This window comes from Symphodus melops, assembly GCF_947650265.1.
Source record: "Symphodus melops genome assembly, chromosome: 5".
Lineage (NCBI taxonomy): Eukaryota > Metazoa > Chordata > Actinopteri > Labriformes > Labridae > Symphodus > Symphodus melops.
Genome location: NC_136695.1, coordinates 20,717,598 through 20,742,929, shown reverse-complemented (window position 1 = coordinate 20,742,929; position 25,332 = coordinate 20,717,598). Strand labels below are relative to the sequence as shown.

Below are 25,332 nucleotides of genomic sequence, written 5' to 3'. Positions count from 1 at the left end.
TTTTTGTTCGGTATAGAGTCTGAAAGACAAAGAAATCTTGAATCTTAAAAGAGAAAAAGAGATTGACTGAGCAAGAAGCCAGGTGAGAGACGTGGTTCTTTGGCTTCTCACACTTTTGCCGGCATTCTGTCAAGATGTGCTGTCTTGTTAAAAATGCTATGATTACATGGACAGATAGCAGAGGCTATCTGTATCCCATATCAAATAATTCTCACAGTACAGAATCACTTAAAAACACAACTACTCACTACATTTGCAATGTAAGTAAACAGGAAGCATGTTTTGAAACTCTACAATAAAGACCTTAGAGAATTTCTCAACAGAGGAGAAGCCCCTCCTCAGAGTTCAAAACTAAATTCCTTCATAATGTTGCATTAAGTGATAAACCCATAGAGTTGTTTGTTTTTTCATTCTCATCTTCATCAGCACTGTTTTTGTTTATCAAACAGAACAGAAGACAAACAGACTAGCTAGTGCATATCGTGGAGCTTGTAGGGGTTTACCAAGAAAAAAGAGCTCAAACAGAATATTAATAATAATATATTTTTTAGAGTGCTTTTCTAGATAGGCTACTCAAAAACACTTACTGATCCAGAGGCCAGAAACACAACTTCAAGTAAAGCTAATATTGCTTTGTAATGTTTCTGCTGGAAGTGTACAGTTAACTGTTTGCTCAGAGGTTTTCCATGTAAACTCACTTAGTCATACTCACTGTTTCAATGTGCCGTCTATAGCTAGCCAAAGCATGTGGTAGGAACTCAACTCAGTTCAATGTCACTGCGCTTCCACATTTCAGCATGGTAACTGGGAACAGTGTTATCCTAACTTGGAAAACAATACTGCAGTTGTAATAAAGCAGGATTATCCTTTGAAGCTGTCTGTTGCAAATAAATTACCATCATCCACTCCCAAGTTAATACCAAAAGTGATTTTTTGGTTTTACACCCACCTCACCTCCCCCCACCCTGCTGTGATTCCCACTGATACCTTTATAGTACACACCCTAACTTGATTTAATCAAAAGGAATTTTTTCTCAAAGGAGATTAGCAGAATACCATTTGATCTCTCTCTCTCTCTCTCTCCATCTCTCCATCTCTTCTCTGTTAGCATTAGCGTGCCTGTCACGTGCGGCAGCCAAAGTGTGCGTGGGAGGATGGCTGACTCCAAATGTGAGTGTGACATCAAACTTGAGAGCAGAAGCGAGGGTTCTTTTATCAATGAATTCTTTGACATATACGCCAACACATTCCTGCACGTGCACCACATGTGCATTCACTGAATTGGCTTCGTTTTTCGCAGAGAATCTTGAAACACTGCAGCTGCCTGTTGGAGAATCATTGCCAGTCTATCAGTCCCATTGTGAATCCCACAGTGAATAATCAACAGCCACCAATAGTTAGTATTATTTTTATTTCTTTATAATAATAATAATAATAATAATAATTATTATTATTATTAATAATAATATTAGCCACCTAGTTATTGATCCACTGATGTAATGCGTGGACCTTAATGCAGAAAGCATCAAAATCTCAATCAGGGACCCACTGGAACTTTAATAGACATTTCCGGCAACATTCAAACTGCAATGTAATGAAAAAAAGTCCCAGCATGAAACTAATATGTGGTTAGATGGATGAGCGTTGCTCCGTGGTTTATCTGGTAGGAGTAATAGCTGGTGTGGGGGCACTCATTGGGTCTGATTCCCACAAGGCTCCCATAAATAGTCAATGTGCATCGATTGTAAATGGCTTGAGAACAAAACCCCGGCTTAATGACCTCGGTACCATTATATTAGCAAAATGACAAACAGCAAAACAGATATCATGAAGCATGAAAGCAGTTCTGATTGATTGTTTCAGCCAAACAAGAGATTGAGGCTGTGTGTTTGTGTGTGCATACAGTATGCCTCGCATGTCAGCGTTAGCGATTACTTGTGTTCTCTGTTTCATCTATTGAATGACTAGTTGTTGTTGGCGGAGTGTGTATTTAACATTTGGTGTGTATCCACTCAATGCAAAGAAAAGCAGGCTGGTTGGTCGATTCCCACTACAACTGTCATTAATTGGTTGGAGGGGACACACACCTGGGTCTGTCACTCTAAGCTGAGGGAAAACAACATAATGTTGACACTGTGGGCAGAGCTGTGCTTCAGCTAATACCAAAAATACATGAAAAAAAACTGAAGACATTGAAGGAATAAACGTCTTCTCTATTTTTTCTTAATATGTCCACTAACGGTCAAGCCACATATAGCAGATGGTTAATTTAACGTAGCTCTGTCCAAGGACAAAGGTTGGGTGGAATGCAATCCAGAATCTCGTTGGCAGTCATCTGATGACAGTTTAGCCTTTATTAATCTCTATATAAACTGTGCTTGCAAGTGTAGCCAACAAGCTTTCAAAAGTTTCTCTACAATCAGAATTGTTTCTGAGCTCTGAAGCCCCAACTTCAACTAACAGATTTTAAAAGACTAATGACATGACAGCTAGCTTCACAAGATGAAGTCAAAGTTTTGGAGGTCAAATGCTCTGCCTTCTCCATATTGGGTCAAACTATAAAATAAAAATGAATAAAATAAAACAAAAAAACATGTAAAATACCTTTTTCTCAAACAGGATTTCTGACATTAAAATGAGTTCTGTTGGGTCCAGCCAGAATGCCAGACTAGATCCAGGCCAGTGTCCCTTTGGCGGACCATGACAAAAGACAGTAACTCTTACTCCTTTACTCAGAGAAGTTAAGGTTTAACTATTTATTTGATGCTATTAAGATACCATGATTGACAGCTCTGATGACAAATTTAGCCCCTTTGGTGCTGCATCTAACAGTATAGATCGAGAGGAAATATAAGGAAGGCTAATACAAGAGTCATTGAACTTCCATAATGGATGAGTTTCTAGTCCAAGTGGACACAAGAATCTGCTCTGCTGTTGACTGTACCGACCTTTGTTGTTTTATCAGTTTTGAAATGTGTTTTGGTCAGTGGAAGACGAAGGATGCCAAAACCCTTGGTACAGTAGATGCTGTCCAACTCTGGCTAGAAATTAAGTCATCAGCCAGTATGTCTACCAACTGATTTACGTATAGATAGAGCCAGGGTAAAGCTTTCCAGTTTTTTGGAAAATTAAAGGTAATCACCTCTCTTCAATACTACTAAGCATGAGAGTAGTATCTATCCTCTTCTCAAAGTCCCAGCAAAACTAAGCTATCATCACCTTAGCTTTCAAAATGACAAACATACACATTTGACTAGCTTTGTGTTAGTGTGTAATTATTTTTTAACCTGAACTTCCCGTGCATGGTAGGCTATGATGAGACCCAGCAGGATGACAGTGGAGAGGCTGATCAGACACTTCAGGGCCAGAGAATACATGGAGCTCTGTAATGAGAAAGAAAAACAGACAGCCTTAGAATCATGCAGCATAGATACACGTTACATCATCTTTTCCATGACAGTAATTGTAATGTTCAACCACACAATCTTAAAAAACAAGCCATGTTTGTCCCTTAATCTTTATTTATAAGTTAAATTCAACCAGGAGCAAGTTTACGATGAGAAAATAGCAAAGACAATAAGAACTAACATTTACACAACAGACTTTAAAGCTGACTAGAAGTAATGTGGTAGTGTTCCAGCCATCAATATCGCTCTGAAGTCAAGCCTTAAATCCTCCGCCTGTCTGGCTTCATAGGGCTTATAATCAATGCAGTGGGGAACTTCCGATCAATACAACTCATAGCACTTCAGTGGCTTCTTTAACCCCCTCACCTCACATGTTCAGAGAACAGCTTACTGGAGTCATCACACATATGTGCACACACTCACACACAAACACATTCATACTGTATATTGGTCCATTAAGACAAGAAACACAAGAAAATAAACTTTGAATAAAATTTGAAGATCAGGAGGTGAAACCCCATCAGACTGTTTTTACTAGCTTGTCTTCGTGTTCATTTTTTAGCATTTAAGCTGGAAACAGCATGTTTGCTTGTGTTTGAGCAAAATTTGCAAAAACCTGAAAATAACCAGAAAGGAAAATGAATATGAGCAACAGGTATCACAGCTGAATAGAAATTAAAAAGAACAGGTAATAAGAAATGGCATGAGAAATTCATAAACACAGATTTAAAAAAAATCTATTTTAGGGAAGTGTCTATGGGGAATTAATGTCCTCTGAAGCTTCCTGGTATTCTGACAAAAAAACAAGATTCTGTGGAGGATGTGTTACATCACTTCACCTTCACCTCATCCAAATCTGTCATGCATCAGGAAACCTTGTTATCAAGCTATGGGATACAGCTCTCAGCTCTGTGTTAGCTGTTCTTTCTGTTTTTTTGTCTTTTTATTTGGTATCAGTTTTATTTGAAGAAGGACAGTTACATATTTACATCATATAGGTACAACTTTTCCTTTTTTCTTTAATGGCAAAGACCTGAGTGACTAAACATATATCAAATCATTAAAACCTGGATGTGCCAGTGTTCAGACTTGCCTATCAGGTATGTCGTCATGAAATTCAGTCATGTGCTTCAAAGGATGAATCAAACTGACTTTAGTTATCAGCAGATTTTCACTCAAGGCACTCTCAAATCAACAGACATGGACGCCTCATCATATGTGACTGAGGACTTTTGAATGATGGGGTGGGAGATGATGCTGGATCATAGGTCAGGGCGATGGATCATGCCTCAGTTATATTCAAGATTTTAAAAAAAGCAATGACAGCTTTAACAGTTTTTTTTTGCATACTAATTACTATTGTAATGCTCTTCTGTCAGGACTACCTAAAAAAGTTTCCGAGGCCTGCAGATGGTTCAGAATGCTGCAGCTCGGGTTCTGACAGGAGCTGGGAAATATGAACACATTATACCATGTCTGGTCCGTGTTGATTTTAAGGTGCTTTTAATGACCTATAAATTTTAAATGGCGCAGCACCTTCCTATTTAATGGATCTTATTGGACTATATGAACCTTCTCGGGCTCTTTGCTCGCAAGGATCTGGTCTGCTGACTGTCTCTAAAGTGAGGAAAAAGACTGTTGGTGAGCGAGCCTTCTCTTACCGTGCACCAACACTCGGGAACAGTCTACCTATGGACATAAGGCAGGCATGCTCTGTGGATGTTTTTAAAGCCAAGCTAAAGACACACTTGTTTACACTCTGTTATTCATCCTGATTTGTTTTTATTGTGTTAAGTTTTTAGTGTTTTTAGTACTTGTACAGCACTTTGTTTGAAAGCGCTTCATAAATAAAGTTATTATTATTATTATATTATTATACACTTAGATAACTTCTGACATTTCAAAAGAAATACATTTACAGCAAACAATGCATCTTTTTACACAGGTTCAGGGTGTACGGTTTTGATTATGAGATTATGATTTTGTTTTACCAGGATGTGTCGGAGAGCGTCCTTACGTACTGGATGAAGGTCTGGCATTCCAACCCCTCTGTTCAGTTGAAATCTGAGCTTGCTCATCTGGTACCGATTGCAGTGAAGGTTATAGGGAGGATTGAAAACCTCTTCAAACAATCAACATACGAGTAGTCTGCTCTCAGGCAAACACAGACAATGACAGGTCTCACATCCTCTACTGTGTGTATGAGTCTTTACAACGTGGCAGACGATACAGAATCCCCAAATGCAAAGTCAAGTCTTTAAAAAATGTCTTCATGCCAACCCTAATTTAAATTTTAAATAATATTTCTATAGGCTGTTTTGGATGTGCACTTTAAAAACACACTTTGGGCCATTTCTTTGGTTTACGTTTGTGGCAAGCAGCACCTCTGCGTTTAATTATATACATGGACATGTATATCAGGAGTTTTTCAGAAGTTTTTCCGCAAGTGTGAAAGCCCTTTATGTGCCATTTCACATATGTATACCTGAGTACCAACTGTGCATTGCTGTGACAACAAATTTCCCCCTGGGGGACAATACAGTAATCTATTGTATTTTATTGTATATCTGATATTGGAAATTTCAGGTACTGTCTGCAAGAACCCCCCCTCCTACAAGCCCATTTTTGTGAATGGCCAGCTCTGTCCCTGTTTGCCTGCTGTGTCTGTCACCTATGAACATATGAAGAGTTCTGTGACTTTCTGAAATCACAAAATCATCATTGTGTAAAAAGGTGTCTCTGAAGATGCATCTGAAAACAGAAGGATTACTCACAAATAGAACACACACTTTCCTACATACTACAATATATGTGTGAAGATACAAGGAGGATTCAGTTATCATTCATTCATTTCTGTCCAAGCGTTTTGAGTCATTATTCTGTTTTAAATCTTTCCAACTGGAAAACATGATCAAAACAAAAGGTTCCACTCACACATCAAGAATGTCAAGAATCCGCAGTCAACAAAATGATCAGTTTGTCTCTTTTCTGACCTTGAACATTTAAACTGTGCATTCAGTTCTTTGGTTTCAAGAAGGCACAAATAGTTAAATTGTTTGACTTCCTCAAAGAGTATTTATTCCCGATTCACGAAGACCACAAGATAACCTCAAAAGCCTGCTGTCTTTTTCAGGAGGAAGAGTTGAGCCACCTTAAGACAGCAGCCTCTCTGATCAGATATTTGGGCTGTTACAGTAAGTAGGATGCTATTAAGTATTCATCGCCAATCACACTCTTTATCTGAGGCTGCACTCCCAGTTTAGACGCACATTACTCAGCCTTCCTTCATGATCTTATTAAGCACTATCTATGTTGCATTTTGGGTTCATGAATATATATTGCAAGTCAGCCTCCTGGAAAATAGAGTGTGTTAGTGTGTTACTGTCTATTTAGGGTCTGCATAGAGTCTTACTGGCCTCAATGTTATTAATTCAACAATACAAACACACACAAAGTGTAGTTTGTTAATCTTTCGAGACATCGTCCTGTGTTGAGTATTCCTTTTTCTTTTAATCAAATCTGAGGGGATCAAATTTGAGACTGGTTGCCGTTTCAATCATCGAACAGAAAAACAAGCATATAAACAGCAACTATCAAGGAGAGCATTAAGGGAGTGCTCCTCATTTGTTGCATTTATCAATGGTTACAGGCCACTGCACGACTCCGGTAAAATAGCATCTAGCTTTAGCTGTCCTTTGATTTCCTCTATCTGTTTACAGACAGCCTTATAGCTGCTTTTAGTCTTTACTCTCCTAGATCCTCTTTTTCTCATGTCTCCTCTCTCCTCTGCTGCTAACATCTCATTTGTACTCACTGAAGCAAGCTAGGTGCAAAGAAGCCAACATTGTTGTGCTAATGAGAAAAATGCAGACTGGGATTTCAGCTGTATCCATTTGAAGACATAGTTGAGCTGAAATGGGATTTTCTGTGAGTAAAATTTTGCAGCCTGTACAGCTCTGCCAATCACAGGAGCGGTCAGGAGCATTTCAAATTTACATGTTTTAACTCCTTAAATTCACCTGTATCATAAAAGACTTGACTGTGAGGAACATGTATGTGTTTACATGACTCCAGTTGGTCATTACAGCTTTTAGTAAACCATAGCAACTGAGAACTCTCCATTTTAATGAGCTCACACTGTTCAATTTATTTCTAGCAAATCGACACCTCAAATACCAATGTTTGATTTACCAAATGAATGCACCTCTTTAAAACTCTTGATAGATACAGTGACAGCCTAATTCACTGGGGACATGGACGGCTTCAGATTTTTGCAGTAGGAATTCAGCCGCATGCTTTGAAACAAACTAAAGTCAGTTTCTGTAGAAAAAAAGATGGGGTTCTCATGACAGTTTCCCTTTCTTCTGGTATTTGGTTAAAGGTCACATGTTATGCACAATGCACTTTTACCATGGTTTTACAACACTATTTGTGGCCCTATTCTGTCTACAAACCCAACCAAAATTCATCATCTAACCAGGGTAAAATGTTGGCATTTACAGCCAATGCTGAGTTTAGTATCTGACACAATTTTCCATTATAACCCAAATTGAGCAATGTGCAACATACGTGTCAGTTGTCTGTCTGATGTTACTTTGACATCGCCGCCATCTGTGCACATTATGGAAAATATGTTGAGTCACTTTTAGGCCGATCAATACCACTCTGTCTATACGTTAAGTATCCAGCTAATGACAGGCTGTGGTTTAAGAGAGGGGGTTATTCTATATCCTTCTTTTCTGTTTAAACTGCTTACAGACATTATTTTAAAGGCCATTACTCAGTGTTAGTTTTTCTTATTGATCAACAGGTGAGCGTAGTACTTGGAAGTACTCTCACAGGGAAGTTGCCAGGCAACCAGCATTGTACGGGTGAAAACACTGATGCAAATTCTCAAATCAACAATGACTGAAATCCTTGAATCTGCATCAGGGTTTCAGTTCTGGGTACTTTTAATGTTTAAAAATCAAAGTTGCATATAAGATGCACAACTGATTGGAACAGTGAAGGGCTGCAAAAATATTCCCAGTTCCATTTTTCACAGAACCAGCGACAGTAATTGACATTTTTTTTAACCAAAAACTTTAGTTGTTTCCATTTCTTATGAGCAGACGAAAATCAAACAAATATTTGTTAGTTTGTGACCTTGTAAGAAGTAGGCTTTTTATGACTTCGGACAAAACCAGTCAGTATCTAGTTAAGGGTTGTCCCCAGTTGTCCCCACCTCACCTTTATTGACACAGATGTGAGCGCAAATACACTTTGTTTTACAACATATTACTTTCGTAACGATAGGTCCCCTTACACACTATAGAAATGCATTTAAGTGTGTGTGCGCAAACGCATGTGTGTGAGCGTGCTGTAAAGAGTTAGGAGTCTATCCCTGACAGTGCCATGCCTCCTTGCAATCAGTCTCCAGGGAAACCAACAGTAGAGAGAGGAGAGATGTCACCTTACTAGGATAAATACACACACACACACACACACACACACACACGACTGCACACTGACACACCATTACAGCCCTACACACTCAATTAAATCCAGACAAAGAAAGGTGGGATAGTGCGCACACACCCACACACACACACACACACACACACACACACAACCGCACAAGCAGGTGCATCCATGTGTACCAGTATGACATAAACATACAGACTAACACGCCATAGGTGCTTGTCCTCAAAGGAGATGACTTAGTGACGTGACTGACGTGTTCCCACAGGATGATGCAAGTCCTAACACACCCATGTGTATTAACACACTCACACATACAGACACAGCTAGCCGAGCCTTGTTACACTGAAAGGAATGAGCAGATTTGTACCTGTTATTAGTGAGACCTCTGGGACCTGCTGTCCCCTTAGAAGCTTGTGATCTAAAAGATGAAGAAAGTGTGGAGCAGAGTGCAGGAAAAGAGGAGGAGGAGTACAGACAGGAGGAAGGGGGGTGGAGGCGTGCAGAAGTGCTGAGACGGCTGATAGAGTACAGTGGCAGTGGGTGACTTTAATTCCCTGATGATGTGCTTGCTCGTACTGTCTGAGCAGCTGTAAGCAGCCACTGTAAGTGTCCTCGCAGATAAAGGGCTGCAAAGGTCACAAAGTAAATGTCTGTGAGAAATGTCACAGATAGGGGAGCGAGGGGGGGAGGGAGAGATAGAGATGTTGTGAGCCCGCTGGGATGGATGATGAACCCCTTGGGTGGAATGGAGACATATTTTAGAGTTGCAAAGAGGGAGGTAAATACATTGTGTTAGTGGGAAAAGGGCAGAAAGAAAGGACAAGGACACAGGTAGCGAGTATAGATGATCCAATATCAAGCTCAGATACAAATCCAGTGTTTTAAAATCAAAAAATTATATTGTTATTTCTGAGGTTCAATCCTTTATATAACATGAACAAATACATGCCGAGAACAATTGCCATAAAAACTGTATTTTTTTTCCCATAATTGATATAGAACACTAATGAAGGTCTCTTTTTGTTGTCAGAGGACGAGCGCCACACAGACAGATTTTTGATTGGAAAATGCTTTGCCTTGTACTATTTTAATTGCTGATGTTTTGCCAGCTCTGACTCTTGACCTTCACTACCCTGTTATTGTTTGTAATGGTCACAAAAAGAAATCAGTTTTCTCTTCCCTTTGATAAAAAGCACATTTTGCTCTTTTGTATTTCACTATTTTCACTAAATTAATAACCTATGATCCGTTCTTTTTTTTACTGCACGAAAACAATAGTTCCACACAGCTGTTGTTCGCTATGGTCACATCAGTAACTGCCTGACATCTGTTCTCTTATGCCACTGTATAACAGTATTTTCCACAAGGTTTTCTATCATCACATAACTGACGATCAGTAATTTAATTTTTCACTCACTATCGCCACATACAGTAGTAAACCACCTGACAATGTATTTTTTGATGTTTTGTAACGTTCATCGTGTCTTAATGGCAGTACAGCACAATTTGCCTCCAACAGAAACTGAAGCTCCAGTACTACTGTTCTGAAGCGTCGAAAAAGAGTAATATCTGATAAATTATGGTGGCAGATTGGAACGTTGAGTGGTAGTTGATTATCTACTGTATACGTGATTATTGATAAAAGACATTGACTTTTAAGCTGTATGAGTATTTTGAATAATGATGCCTGTATAACAAATAAATTGGTTCCTTATCTGTGAAATACTCAATGTGGTAGAGGAAAAGAACAGGAAGTGGGTGCTTGCTCACACATGATAGCCTGGCCTTATGTCCTCTAACAAACGTTCAACACCCATCTGCATGTCAAAGCCTAAAGTGTGCTTATTGACAGTGTGACAGGTGAAGTTGATACAGTAGCAGCTGTGTGCTTCCTCAGAATAGCTGTGCTCCATTGCAGGCCTGAAACGTGGCACAGAGCTGGGGCCCCTGAGGAGCCACATGGGCCTTTGTGAAATGTATCTATTGATCTGACAGTGACAGGCCACATGCTTAGATCCCACGTGTCCGAAGGCCTCAGTTATTCTCAGATGGAGATGCATGTCAGACAAGGACTCCCTTCCCTTTTAACCTGTTCCTAATAAATACTTCTGTTAAATGCTAACAGTGTCAAGGCCCTGGGTCAGTGACAAGCTGGTGGCTCCATCATTACAAGAGGCTGCAGAAAAAGAAGAGTTTTTGTGGGACACCTCATCTTTCTGCCTGAGATAAATTAAACTGTTTTACATTCATGAATTATTTCTTCATCCAATATTCTTTCCCTGCATAATGTATCTCAGCTCAACAACTGGGGTTTGACATTTACAGGATGGAGCTTCACAAACAGCCCAGAGCACTGATTATCAATGGTGGACGAAGTATTTAGATCCATGTATTAACTCGAAATAACCAAAAGGACAGGAGTAGCAAAGATATACTTTTAGAAGGAAAGTCCTGCATCTAAAACCTTACAGTATACGCAAGTTAATGTACAGGGGCACACCAGCACATACTGTAGATCCTTGTATTGCCGAAATGAACAATATAAATTATACAATACAACACAGAGCCTTGCCTAAGTATTTGTCCAATTTGATTTTCCAAAAAAAGATTTCTTTGGCTTTTTACTGTTTAGTTATCAGCCAAGGGCGTTCCAAGAAGCAGGGATCAGTAAAACAAACAATTTGACTTGAAGGCAACTGATCACAGTAAGGAGATTCAGAGTAGTGTTGTAGTCAAGACCACACTAACTGAGACCAATACATTCCCGAGAACGAGAAGGTAGGACGAGCCTGAGACAAAGCCAGGAAAATAAGAATCAAGAAAAAAACATCCCATAATGACTTGACTTGATTTTTTTTTTTTTTTCTGTCATGTTATGTGTTATGCAGCAGCCTGTACGTCCAAGGCAAATTTCCTTCGGGACTAAATAAAGAAATCTTGAATCTTGAATCTTGAATCTTGAAACCTGGAGTCCATCTGAGACCAAGACAATAAAATGCTTTTGATTTTGAGACCTCCAAAAAATTGGTCTTGAGACCAAGACCGATCGATTAGTACTACAACGATCGTTAGCAGCACAGCCCTATTTGACTTTTTTATTTTGAATATTTGTAAACAATTTTAAAAAACTACCTAAAATCTATTTCAAAGTGATAGAATATTATGTGCTGGTCCATTACATACAACCCAAATAAAACTACATTTAATTATCTGTTGATAGTGAAACCCAAACACAAGGGGGGTAAATCATTATTTCGTTATATTAATGATTTTATAAGTTTGTTAATATACTAGAGGTGTGACAAAATATCAGTACTGCTTATTATCATCATCCTGATCGGTCCTTACCAATCTCTGCTGCCGAATATCAATATTTCAATATTTAAAATATAAACCCCAAATACAATAACCTGCCAATAAAACCAAGACCCTACTTGGTGACTCTGAGGGTAATGTGAACTGACGGCAATTTGCCAAAGAAAAGGACGCTGGGAAAAAAGAAAAAAAAAGTTGTATTCTTAAGTTCATTAGACTTCATGATGTTTTTATGATTGTCTTGCAATTGATCAGCTATCACAGGATTGCTGTATTGTGAGATTGCTGCCCTCTTAAGCCTTTACTTTACTGTGTCTCATAGTATCTTGAGTTACCCTGCGATTCCAAACACTAATAAATATTTAAATGTTGTTGTGACTGCTTGCTGAGGAGTTATTGTAATAACATTTTCAGAGAATAACCTGTAACTTTACCTGTCATGTTGATGTCATGGAAATATTCAATATTTATGAGAATAAGGTGAAGTTTACAGTAGCATGAATTCTCTAACTGTGCCTATTTATAGAAATAAAACACACATATTCCATCACTGCTAAGTCAATGAACATAGAGAAGTTTTATTGCCATCTTTACTCTTCTTCTTTATCTCCAACATAGCCTCGCATACCATCGGAAAGGTTTGTGAACTTCTGCTGTGAACCTGACTGCTTTCGACAAGATACAATAAGATTCGAGGACGGAGGCTATATTAGAATGAATTGAAAATGTCAGCTGTAGCCACAGTATGTGCTGACAGGGTTTGAATCTGTTTTCTTCACATGAATATACATATGCTTAGTCACTGAACCCACAGTCACGAACATCATGTCCTCCTCTGTTAACCTCTCCCTCTTTATCCTTCCTCACAAACACACAAATACACACATGCACGCACCATCCAACCCACCCTGTTTAGTTCCATTCTTATTCTTCATCTCTATTTTTGGGAGAGAGATAGAGCAGCTGGTTTGTTAGGAACACATACACACAGGCGGTATACACAGGCATTGTAATCCAATACAGTGCTAATAATAATCCTACATTACAGATTACACATTTCAAAGCTGAACATTTTCTGTTTTCATAAAGATAATAATTCTTCTTCATCAAATGTAAAAGTTTGAAATGTGCTGGCAATTCTGTTCTCCTCTGATGAAAGTAATGAGATCACAGTATTAGGAACGTCTCTTTATAGAGTTATGATTTTTGAAATTGTAAAAGCTGAATTTATGACAGGGCCGTTGTATTTGGTCATATGGTTAATGTGGAGATAATAAAGTGGACAGTGAGCGTACAAATACATACATAAAATGATCTATCACATTTCCACCAGAAGCTCTCACTGCACATATTAAGCATCTCAGTCAATACTAAGAATGCAGCACCTCAGCGAGACAACATCCATTTTCAGTGTGCCAGATTGTAAAGCACATGTGTGCCGGGTTGGACAGTGCATGTGTGGGTGAGAGATTATCAATAATCAATCCAAGAAATCATTCAAGGCTTCCCTCTTAGACTGCTTTAAAGCACTGCATGGACCTCTACACTTCTCACTTCGCCACCTCCAATCCATCTCCCGTTCATCTTTGTGATCTCCATCCTTTTTTTCCCCACAACAAACCAGCATGCTTCTTTCCACCTCAATTACCTAAGTGAGGGCTTGAACTGTCTGATGGAGCTCCAGTATCTGTTGGAGGCAAACCAGAACAGGAGACATAAAAACCGAAAAAATATGTAGCTTGGCACTCTGCACGTAAAAATGAATTTTGATCAGGCTTTGCTAATGAAGCTATGAGTTCAAACTCTTCAAATAAGGAAGTGTAACCTTGAAAGGAGACAAGGAAGAACATAGATCCCAAATCCAACTTTCCACCCTCAACTCAATACCTTAATGAACATGGATCAACCATGGCTGACTTTCTTGGGATTATAAACTGTCCATCACTTCTCACTAATTAACAATGCCTGATTGAGCTGAGGAGGGTATTGGTTGTGACTTAACAACCTAAATCAGGCTTTTCATTATCGCATTGCCTTTTTTGTCTCCTTCTACAGTCTTTCATTTCTCGCCCAGCCACTTCTGTCTCTCTTCTGATCACACTCCCCCAGTTTGACGCCCACTGGAAGAGCACAGCAGAGCAGAGGGAAAGAAAGAAAGAAAGAAAGAAAGAAAGAAAGAAAGAAAGACTTCTTCATAAAAGAGAAAAGGTACACAGAAGAGAAAATAGGGATTTTGAGAAAGACTTTTAAACTATGATTACCATTTACCAAAAAAATTCATAGCCTCTAAAACAAAGATTTTCAGAAAGTCATGAGTTGGCAACGACGCTTGTAAAACAGAAAAGGAAGACTTTTCTGGACTTCACAGGGATGATAACGTGTCTACTGGAGACCAGAGAAAGAGTTAGAGACGACAGACACACCCAGCTGGACTATTCTAATGGGCTTTGTGTAAATCTGTGCTCTCATGTGGTCCTTTTTTCTCTACCACATTTCAATTAAAAAAAATTGTTGACTAAAATGACTGAAAGAAGAAAATTAAGTATCTTTACATCAAGAAGGTATGCACAATACGCTCCAAGGCTCCTTGGCACTCACACAAAAACACTTGCATACACAAACAGCCGAAACAAACGGACATAGGCAGCCAGGGGCCCATTCAGCTTATTACACTCCCCATTACACAGACAAATGAGATCCTGGCCTCATACTGATAATCTGCCCCACACCCCCATCCTGTGTTGTTGTATTACATCACTCAGAAGCAGCAACTGCCAAGCCTGGTCATTACAGTACACAACCTTCACACAACATGGACAGCACTCTGGATGTACTAGTCATGAATTCAGTGATTAACTGTTAAAAGCAGACTCAGATTTTTCTGGCCCCGAACCAGTCCAAAGGAGAGAACGTTAGGGTTGGTGACATGGGGTTCGAAGACGCATTTCACTTCCTGTATTACTTGTCTACACATTTTTTTTTTTATTTTGAAATTGACCGGATGCTCTGTGCACTTTGTGCAGGTGTATCTACTCTGTTCTTCTGGACGTACGCTCTTCCAAAAATATACACGCCGCGTGTTCAGATTGGAGCACAACAGAGCGGTACTGCTGAGACGCTCTGGAGACTTACACACACAGTCCATGCATGGAAAGTGAAACACAATCATTTACTAGATAGGGAGCAAACTATCCCATAGAATGTGGCGAGCACGGCTTTGTACATTTTGGGTAAAAGTATCATGTCTTCAATTAGACGCTCATGAATGTTTATGACCATGGCTTTTACACCTTAAAAACTTAGTTTGTAACCCAGGCTTCTCCTATATATTTATAATCTCTAAGCCCAAAACAAGACTATGACATGATCAGGGTTGTTTCTTCAAACTTTAACAAACTTCTCTAACTCTGTAGGACACATTGGGCAGCTGTAGTGAGGACTAATATATTATCTTTGTGTGTACAATCAGTTAAAGGCCTGTGAGCACCAGTGATTGATCTTCTCACCTTTGTGTATACGCCCCAAGACAGCTCGGTCTCAATCACCATGACGACGATTCCAAACATCCCAAAGATGAGGGCGTAGTCACTCAGCCTCTTCCTCTTCTCGAACAGTGCCCTGCGGTGCCCCAGTTTATAGCCAATGTTTTGGTTCTTCCGTTTGGAGGCCTTGGAGGTGCTGCCTCTGGCCCCAGTTCCTACTGCCCCAACCCCTCCTTGCCTGCTGCCCCTCCCTGTCTGCGCCCGCCTGCTCTCCACCAGCGCATGGTTTTGGTGGTAGATGGACATCTGATCAGATGTGGAGTCTGTGATGTCATACCCTACTCTGGGGTATGGCGAGTCTTCTTTGGATGATATCACAATCTCTGGAGGGCTCTGGATTGGGGGTTGATTAGTACAGGACTGGGCCGACAAGGAGGTAGGAGGGGCTTCTCGCTGTCGATCATGACTACCAGTAGCAGTTGCCCCGGCAACAGCTGAAACGCCAGCCTCTTTGGTTTCACTGCTGCTGTCCGATTCAATGAGGTTTCTGCGGGAGGCGCTGAGGCGGCTCAGGGGCTTCATGACCCCACCTGTATACTTACAGGAGCTCATGGCGATTTCTGTGAAGGGGTTACTGTCCCTGCGATGGACCAGAGGGCTGGCCTGTCTGTGTTTGCACCCCCTATCTCGCTCCCTATCCCTGTCCCTGTCCCGCTCCATGGAGGGCGAATGGGAGGAGTAAAAGAGGGGATTGTAGAGCGGTGAATTGTCCCCACTCAGGCTGTGCTGCGAGCCCAGGCAGGAGGAGAGTGGAGTGCTGGTGGGGTGAAGGGCGTTGGGGATGGATGGGGGCAGAGGCTGGGCTGTGGAGGATGACAGGGGCAACTTGGGTAGCGATGCTGGAGGTAAACTGGGCGCGGCAGGGGACGGGGTGCTGCCATTTAGACGATCTAGGCTTGATCCTCCCATGTGGTTAGAGTGGTTTGATCCTGGCTGGTTGCCAGTGGTAGAGGGATGGGTTATACTGCCCAGGGGTAGGAGGAAGCGCTGGTCCTCATCCTCGCTCCCTCCTAGCAGAGCCAGGCTCAGAGACGGGGGAGGCTCCATGGTCACGGCTGTGGCCAGGCACCTTTCTACAGACACACACAGAAAGAAGAATCAGACTGTCACTGGAGAAAAATTACAGAGAATACAGACTATTTTTCATTGAGCGCAATAATAAGGAGACAGATATTGGCTTGAGGTAGGAGTGGGGGAGCTTGCTGATGGATAATGGTTAGTTAAAAGACATGAGGGAATAGTCTGAACTCCAAAAGCTGAGGACGTGTGACAAAGAGGTGCAGCAGAGTGAAGAAAAGTAGCAATAATTGGGGAATATGTTATTCCTTGAGTCGCATTTGACTCAGCTGCCCAGTCAGCCCCTCTCAGCGCTCTCTGTCTGTGTTACCCAGTGTCCTCTCCTTCTCTATCATCACAATGCTTCCAGCCATTTGAGCCATAAAATGTCATTTGTGTTACACTGTTGTATGCCAGAGGGATGGTGCACATCCTCTGGCTTTACACCATGGAAATGAGATCAGGCTCAGAGACTAAGGGATTATATTGCTACATGAGTCAATTTTGATAGCTGGAGAAGTATTCAATGTGTGCATGTCTGAGTTTAGCGCAAGTTGGCTGCATTTTTGTACATTTGATTGATCCAAAACAATAACCTACTTTCAGTATGATATAACCAGACACCTTCACGCCCCCCCCCCCCCCCCCCCCCCTCCTCCCTGTCTGTTTCTCTACCTACCTCTTCTCGTTCAGTCCCTGTCCCCCAGGTTAGTTGTGTTGAATCACTGGCTGGATGAAAAAAAGACCACCACACTTCTTCTTTTTCATGTTGTCAAAGCCATCCCATGATCTTGTCGCTTCTCCTTCTTTCATACAGGTCCCTCCACAGGTCTTCGCTTGTCTCTCGCAATTGTGCGTCGCTTTCCCCACAGATGTTTACCTCCGTGTGCGCTCACTTGCTATGCTCAGTTTGTTTCCCTTTCACTCATCACTGATCTCTCGATGGTGCCCATTTCGATCACCTCAGTGTCAATCGACCCGAGATGAAAAGGTGTAATCCATGTTGACTGGATTAAATCGGTCAACCTGTGGCTGCACGTCAAAAAATTCCAAAATTATCACCGGAGGAAAAAAAACAGGCAAATAAACAAAAACCGCCAACACAAAGCAAGGCGTCCAGTGCCACTCCACAAATGAGCAGTGAAGCCTGTCATATAGTATGAGAATCCACCGACTTCAAGTCCATCTACAGCTCACTGTCTCCCTGGATCTAGCCTATCTCTCACTCTCTCCTCCAACTTCTCTCCCTCTTTCTCCGCCTCCAGTCCTACCGTTCATTCCCATTGGACAGAATCAGAGAGGCGAAATCAGAGCTGAAAACAGGTGGCAGGTTTTGTGCTGTAGTTGATGATGCCAAACAAATGTCTATTTCCCCCCCCGTTTTTTGTAGTGTGAATACATAGGCCTATATATATTTTCTCTAGCTTCGGAAAACAGCGCGTGTAGTTGCTGCCTCTTTCATAGACACTATAGTCTACGGTCTAACGCACCTGTTACGCTTGCGAAAGGACGCAAGACAATGGCAACCCAATGAAAAGAAACATATTAAATAAACAGTCACAAACTAATGTTCACGTTTATTAAGCAATTGTGAATACACCTGCCAACAGTCTGTCGTTAAAAATAAGTGATTTTCAAAAAAAAAAATCCCACCACACATGGCGAGGAGGAGGGTGTGGAGCAGCAGGAGCGGTGCGTCTCTTACTAGAGGAACAAAGTCCTCAAAAATGTTTTCGAGATACCCCCTACCCGAGGTAGAACAAAGCACAAACATATTTTTTCATAACTTGAAATCACTTGTCTAGTTTATAAAACGGATGGTTGTATAAAAATATTTTAATGCACTTACTTTTTTTTGGTGCATATTTTATGCATCTTACCAACAAATGAGAATAGTAAAAATTAGAGCTTCTCTGAAAGGGACAGCTCCAGCCTTATCACATGTATCTCTGGAAATCAAAATAAGAATGTCATCAAATGTGTACAGGATGTTCACAGTTAGTTATTCATTACAGTTGAGTGTAAGTTTCTATCAGTACCATTTTCAATTTTTAAAATAGGCTATACACACTTAAACAAATTCATTAAAGCAGAAATTTAAAATTGAAACGAAAATTCAAAATGTATGTATATCAAAGTATGTCATTTTTTAAGTTAGAATACCAATCATTAAAATGTCATTTTTATGTTCTTAAGAGTGTTATCTAAACATAAAAACAAGTTATTTGACTTTCACCCGACCCTCTGTTGTCACCAGCCCCTAACAGGAAACTAGCGCAGCCAGGATTTCAGGGCGACCTGCACAATGGGGCCCTATTCAGTCACATATGATGGCATGTTGTCACCATATCTCCTGCTTTTAACCCTAGTTACTCCAAAGGATACACTCAATGAAGGAATTGTTTTTTTTTAATCTTATCGTAAGTATGATAAAGTGTAAAAAAAATAAAAATAAAAAAAAAAGCTACAATAGCTATTTTTGTTGAAACAGGCAACCATTGGAGCTGCCACACAAAACAACTCTTATGATGGCGTGTGTGAGAGGTGGATTAGGATAATAATAATGCAAACGCGTTTATAAGCACCTTCTTTATACAATTCTTTTACCTAATTATTTATAATGAAATTTGATTTTAAATGCTAAAAGGTGCTTATAAACATCTTCACCTGTGCTGCTTTACAAATCATACTTTTTTCATTTGCATGTTTAAAAGAAACAACCTTTAGATCACTGGGTGTGGTGGTGGCTGTGCGTTTTTTATAAAAAGCTCCACCTATGGGAGGCATCCATCCAGGGGTATTACACTGGGTCGCTTGTCAATGTTGACCAACAACGGCCAGTAAATTAACAACTCAGGTGGAACAGGTTTGTTTTGCCTGGTATGTTAGTTAGCCCGCATGGCATTCGCAACAGTTGTTCAAGTCTGCATAAGCATTGGTGCCATGCATGTACATATTTGAGTTCCTCTTCATGATCATTCATTCATGATTGGTATAATTCAGTGTTTTTTCTCTTTTATCAGCTGATTTATGTGTTGAGCTTCTGCCTAGAATTGCTCTTGCAGTAATAAATAAAGTTGTGGATTGAATCAAATATTAATTTACACCCTTAAGGGAAGGAAAACATACTGATGCATAATTAACAAGGGTGTTTCTCCGATTTCATTCCAAGTTGACTAATCATTTCATAATTCCAACTGCAGAGAGCTCATACAACATAATCTCACATAATGAAGCTATTCTACCTACTTTAATCTCTTCAAAATGATGGTTCTCAGTGTGCGTTACGTGCACTCTTAATCGGATGAGCGCTGACGTTGATTCTTGTGAGAGCCTAAAAAAGGTCAGCCTATTCTGCGATTATGAAACCTGACAGACATCAATAAAGTAAATCATATGCAGGATGATCCCAAGTGTTATTTATGCGCCACAACCATATGCAAACACCTCATTTGAACTGGACATATAAATCACCATGCCATATGTTTTACTATCAGGCTATATTGTAATTAATTCATTGTTGTTTTTTTTCTCCTCTCTACTCAAAGTGTTTCCCTCTGAATCAAAGCACAGGGCCATTCCTCCTTCTTTCCTCATGAATAGCAAATAAACAGAGTAATGTGTTGTTTCTGCCCTGGGCTGATTCGTGATGGGTCAGTGATGGAGAGTGGCTGCTTCAACAGGCAGTACTTCTTTAAAGAATAGCCCAGAGTAAGATCAAAGGTCAGTTATAGACTATATCATATCAGACAGATTGAAAGAATAAGGCTCAGACACACAATATACAACGGTTTCTTTTTTTTTAAATCTATTTTTAGCATAAGAATATTGAGGGCTTTTACATGGATTGTTGTTATTTAACAAGCAAAAATATAACATTGTCTTTCAGCTCCACTTTTTTGTCGAAAATCATGTTTAATTGTTTTTTAGACAAAATACAACATGCAATGATGAGGGTTTTCATTGTTCCCTGATCGGGCACAAGAAAAAAATAAAATCAATCAACTGTTTAAATGATTTTTAGTTGCACCCATAGTTGAACGCAGTCAATTTATAAAAAAAACGTGACTGTGTAGGTGGTTTTGATGTTGGTTCTCACCCTTTATGAGCTCAAGTAAAAAGATTCAAATTAATGATGCAACAAACTAATCATCAAAACTTTTATGTTCTGGCAGTGGTTTCTTCACAGCTGCTCTCACATGAGCTCGAGAGAGCATGAGCGAGGAAGAGATTTGACTAACACAATAGGACACAATAAAGCACCATAAGGTAAAAAGGGGACTGACAGAGGCCGAAGGGGACAGAAAATAGAAATGGAGGGCAGGCCACACTGTATATCATTCAGGAGCCTCAATATTGTGGACAGAGGTTAGAGGGCAGCAGAGAAAGATGGAGAGTGTAGAGTGGTGAAAGCAGGGTGGAATGACAGAGAGGAGAAATGATGGGCCCATTGAATGAAAAGGTTAGTTCACAGTCCTGCCCTACAGCAGACGTCAGATGTATGCTGGGATAAATATGTGAACAAGAAAGTGAATAATACAAGACAAAGAGGAATAATAAAGTGGGATGGCAGTTGCTATGCCAACACAATAGTATACAGATGAGTGCTCTGTCCACCTGATAGCTCTCCCTCTTTCTCTTTCGCTTTGTTATACCTAAGTGCTGAAGGCCATATACCAGCTTGAATAATTTCATACTGTGCAAATCACACAACTTTTATAGTGACATAATGGGAGGCGGGGCTATGTGAGGCTAATGAGTGAAATAAGAGTAACACCCAAACAAACGCATGAAAACCCAAGCTAGACACATTTTATTACAATTACAATAAACAGTACAACTGTCCCAGTATCTTTAAGGAGGGATGGCTATGCAGATATATAGCCGACAAAAAGTATTCCTCAATTTTTCCTCCAGTAGTGACACGCCGAAGAGTCATCGTACCCTTACTTGGGTCTGAGTCAACCCACTGTAGAATTATGATGAAAGCCACAAAAACCATGGGGGGATAATAACCAATATGATGCATGAGTAAAACCCTTTTTTCAGAATAAAGTAAAAATTTAAGGGCGTAATAAAAAAAAAAGAAAAGCATTATGGATTACATCAGTGTCCAGTCAGTGCAGAGAGGGAAAAGGAGGAACATATTTTACTCCTTTTCTGAATTAGACACCTGTTGTCCAGATTTATGATAAATGCCCTAGGGGTGATGAGTGAGTGCATTACATAGCTGCAAAGCTCCTAATGAACCCCTGTGCTCTATCGAACCTACTCTATCAGACATGCTCTAATCACTGCTCCACACCGGATCCACTGTATCCTAATGGCTCGGATTGCATTAAAGGCCTGTGCAGAGGAAGCTGTGCAGAGTCACCCACAGTCTAAAACTGGCCGTATGTTTGCAGATCTGTCCGAGCAAACGGCACTCTGATCCTTCTGCTTGAGAGAGACTAATCAAATACATACAGAGCAGAGTAAAATACTAAGGAGGAAGGGGGAAAGCTTGCAGAAAGCTACTGGTAATGTTGTGTGAAATATATCACCTACAAACAGCTTTGCCCTTTTAATCAAAGGGCTGACACCAGCAGACACACACACACACACACACACACACACACACACACACACACACACACACACACACACACACACACACACACACACACACACACACACACACACCTACACACACACACCTACACACACACACCTACACACACACACACACACACACACACACACACACACACACACACACACACACACACACACACACACACACACACACACACACACACACACACACCTACACACACACACCTACACACACACACCTACACACACACACCTACACACACACACACACACACCTACACACACACACACACACACACACACACACACACACACACACACACACACACACACACACACACACACACACACACACACACACCTTTGACAAAGCTTTTTAGACTACCGTATATGTCCGTCAGACATATCAAACACCAAACAAAATACTCTGTCCTTTATGTCAGGTCTGGTTTGATGAGAAAATTCCTTGGAAGTAGATTATCCTTGCCCCTGACCATAATATCCATTGGTAAAGTGTGCTAACAAGAGTGTGCAGCTGTCATGTTACAAACACTTACAAGGGTTTGAGCAGTTCAAATGGTAACTATGTGTTTCACAGTGTCAGCATGGTAACACAGTCTATAGTATGGTTGTACTGATCTACTGGTTGGTGTTTGTGTCAGCTGTCTCGCTAAAAGTTGCTTGTCAGCAGAGTAGTGACACTGCCTGATTTCCTCTCGGACACAATTCTCCCTTTCTTATAACTTTGACATTCATGTCCTTCACAACTCTTCTGAGGGTTCAGGGGAGTTTATATAGACTGGATACTGGAGAGCGGTTTTCTTTCGCTCCATTCCCAGAGAGCCAGAAACCCAGCAGTGCTTTCCTGTAAAATAACAGTAAAGAGTTGGCAGCAGAGACACCAGCAATATACTGTTATTTTACAGTATGAATACTTTAAAGAACTTTACAGTAGTGGCCATTTACATTTCTGTATTTCTACTGGCAGCACAGATGCCAGCAATATATTGCAATTTTAAATAATTTAACAATCTAATACAGTGAAATTAAATACAAAATTCATAGAATTATTTTTAGGATCTTACTTCAACTTATCAGTTTACAATAGACAAGAACAAGAGAAATGTAGCATTTTACAGATTTATAATATTAGTGCAACTACGATTACAACTTTATTATTCTGTGGGCTACAAACAACTGCCTAAAATAGGCTTTATTGTGATATACAAAATAAGCAAACTCATAAATGATTGAAATCAAGTTAATTTTATTTGTAAGGGCAATGTCAACATAAATACTGCTACTGTCAAACAACCACAAAAATAAATAAACTCTAAAGTGACCCAGAGATTCCAATTTGAAAATGTATGTACTTTTCATATACCGGTACTAATTTAAATACTTTATACCTGTTTCTTTTAACAGTTAATTTGCTGAATTGAAAACACTTTATTGTCTCTTTGGTAGTTGGCAGAACTTAGTCAAAGACACATTTCACCAAGGGGACACTAAAGATTATTTAGCAAAGTAAATGCACTGTTAAAAACCAACAAGTATGTCTTCTAATCGTTATAGTTGTATAAATATTTTTAAAAATGATTTAAAAGCATTTTTTACTTTAAAACTGTTTATCGGAAAGAGAACAAGCTTGCGATCACGTAGTAAGTCTCATCAAAAATAAAATATCGATAAAATAAAAATATCCTCCCTTTCTTGGTTCTCGCAAATGCTATAAACTAAGTAAATGGTATCCTGAAATCAGACAGACTAAATGTGCAGACATGCATTTATTTAATGCATGCAAGATCCATTTAGCACTGTAATATGTGTTGATTATTTTCCATGTTTATTTTTGTCTGGACATGACAGGAGACTGAAGAAAAATCCAGAGAGTAACAAACAGTCATTAAGGGCAACAATCATATTTGCAGTGAGCTGATCTGGACAATTTTGAAGCTTAATGTTGAGTTCAGAAAAGCCTAATGGCAAATCACATCACATTTCTTTGAACGGATTTGAACAAATACCTGACAGATGCCTTGTTTGGTCAGTATAATCATCTTCATGCTGTTTTCGTGTGAGCTGTGAAACAGACATTTCATCATTATTTGAGTCCCATTCCTCTGCATAAGTCACAGCTGTAGTATGTTTTCAAACACTGATACATACACCACTATAGAGGCAGAGCCACACTCTGTGGTGAGTTCAAAGTCATGAACGAACAGATTGGTCTAACAGTGAATCATGACAAAGAAGTGAGTGTCTCAAAGACTCAGGGTATCTTTGAGGAGAAGAAAAGTCCAAAAAAAGGTTTAAACACTTGTCCAGATGTATCACAGCTTCAAGTGAGAGCACAGAACTCACCTCACTGTCAGGAACACACTGGACATTTTACTTCACCACTATCTTCCTCACTCCTTTAAAGCAAACATAGACGGGGAAAATATTCAACAATCGTGACAAATTTTTTTTCCAACAGGCCTTTTAACTTTGTGCAACGTTGTGTTTCTATTTGTTTCACATTATCTTTCAACCATTAAGCTTTGTGTGATGGACATAGCCACACATTCAAAGGTTGTAGGCCGCACAACTCGCACTCACGTTTGAAAACATTTACAAGGAATGTTTGGTTAAGCATCTGTTTATTAAAACGTTGATTTAAGTACACACAGTAAATTTATTTGGTCATTTTTTGTTCACTAACTAAAGCTTTGTTCATTCATTTCTATTTTCCTTTGGAGTTACCTGGCTGGTGTGCTCTCCTTCCTGGTCGAACAATAGATGAGGCTGAGGGTGGAGCTTGAGTTTGTGGAGGAGGACCAAACCAAGTGCTCAGATATCAGAAGGGGGGATCAGGATCCCCTGGTGTTAACTTTTAGTTATTTTGTGTGTTGTTCTCCCCTGTGTGTTAGTTTTGGTTTGGTCAGCAGCTTTAAATATCCCCATCAGTTCTC

The 25,332-nt window shown here is 40.0% G+C and overlaps 1 protein-coding gene across 5 annotated transcripts in view; it reads right to left on the bottom strand.

Moving 5' to 3' along the window:
- Window positions 1-25,332, bottom strand: part of kcnn3 (potassium intermediate/small conductance calcium-activated channel, subfamily N, member 3) — a 53,851-nt gene extending 28,519 nt beyond the window's left edge. Inside the window, exons 1-5 of one of the 5 annotated variants that reach the window (XM_079344628.1) lie at window positions 25,124-25,166; window positions 24,743-24,795; window positions 24,406-24,659; window positions 15,692-16,800; window positions 3,288-3,383 (exon numbers count right to left, since the gene is read on the bottom strand). In XM_079344628.1, the coding sequence (XP_079200754.1) occupies window positions 3,288-3,383; window positions 15,692-16,800; window positions 24,406-24,475 (1,275 nt within the window). In that variant the 5' untranslated portion in view covers window positions 24,476-24,659; window positions 24,743-24,795; window positions 25,124-25,166. Of the gene's footprint in view, window positions 1-3,287; window positions 3,384-15,691; window positions 16,801-17,462; window positions 18,138-24,405; window positions 24,660-24,742; window positions 24,796-24,979; window positions 25,031-25,123 lie in introns of those variants that run through there. The other 4 variants (XM_079344629.1, XM_079344631.1, XM_079344632.1 and 1 more) reach the window with 4 other exon arrangements.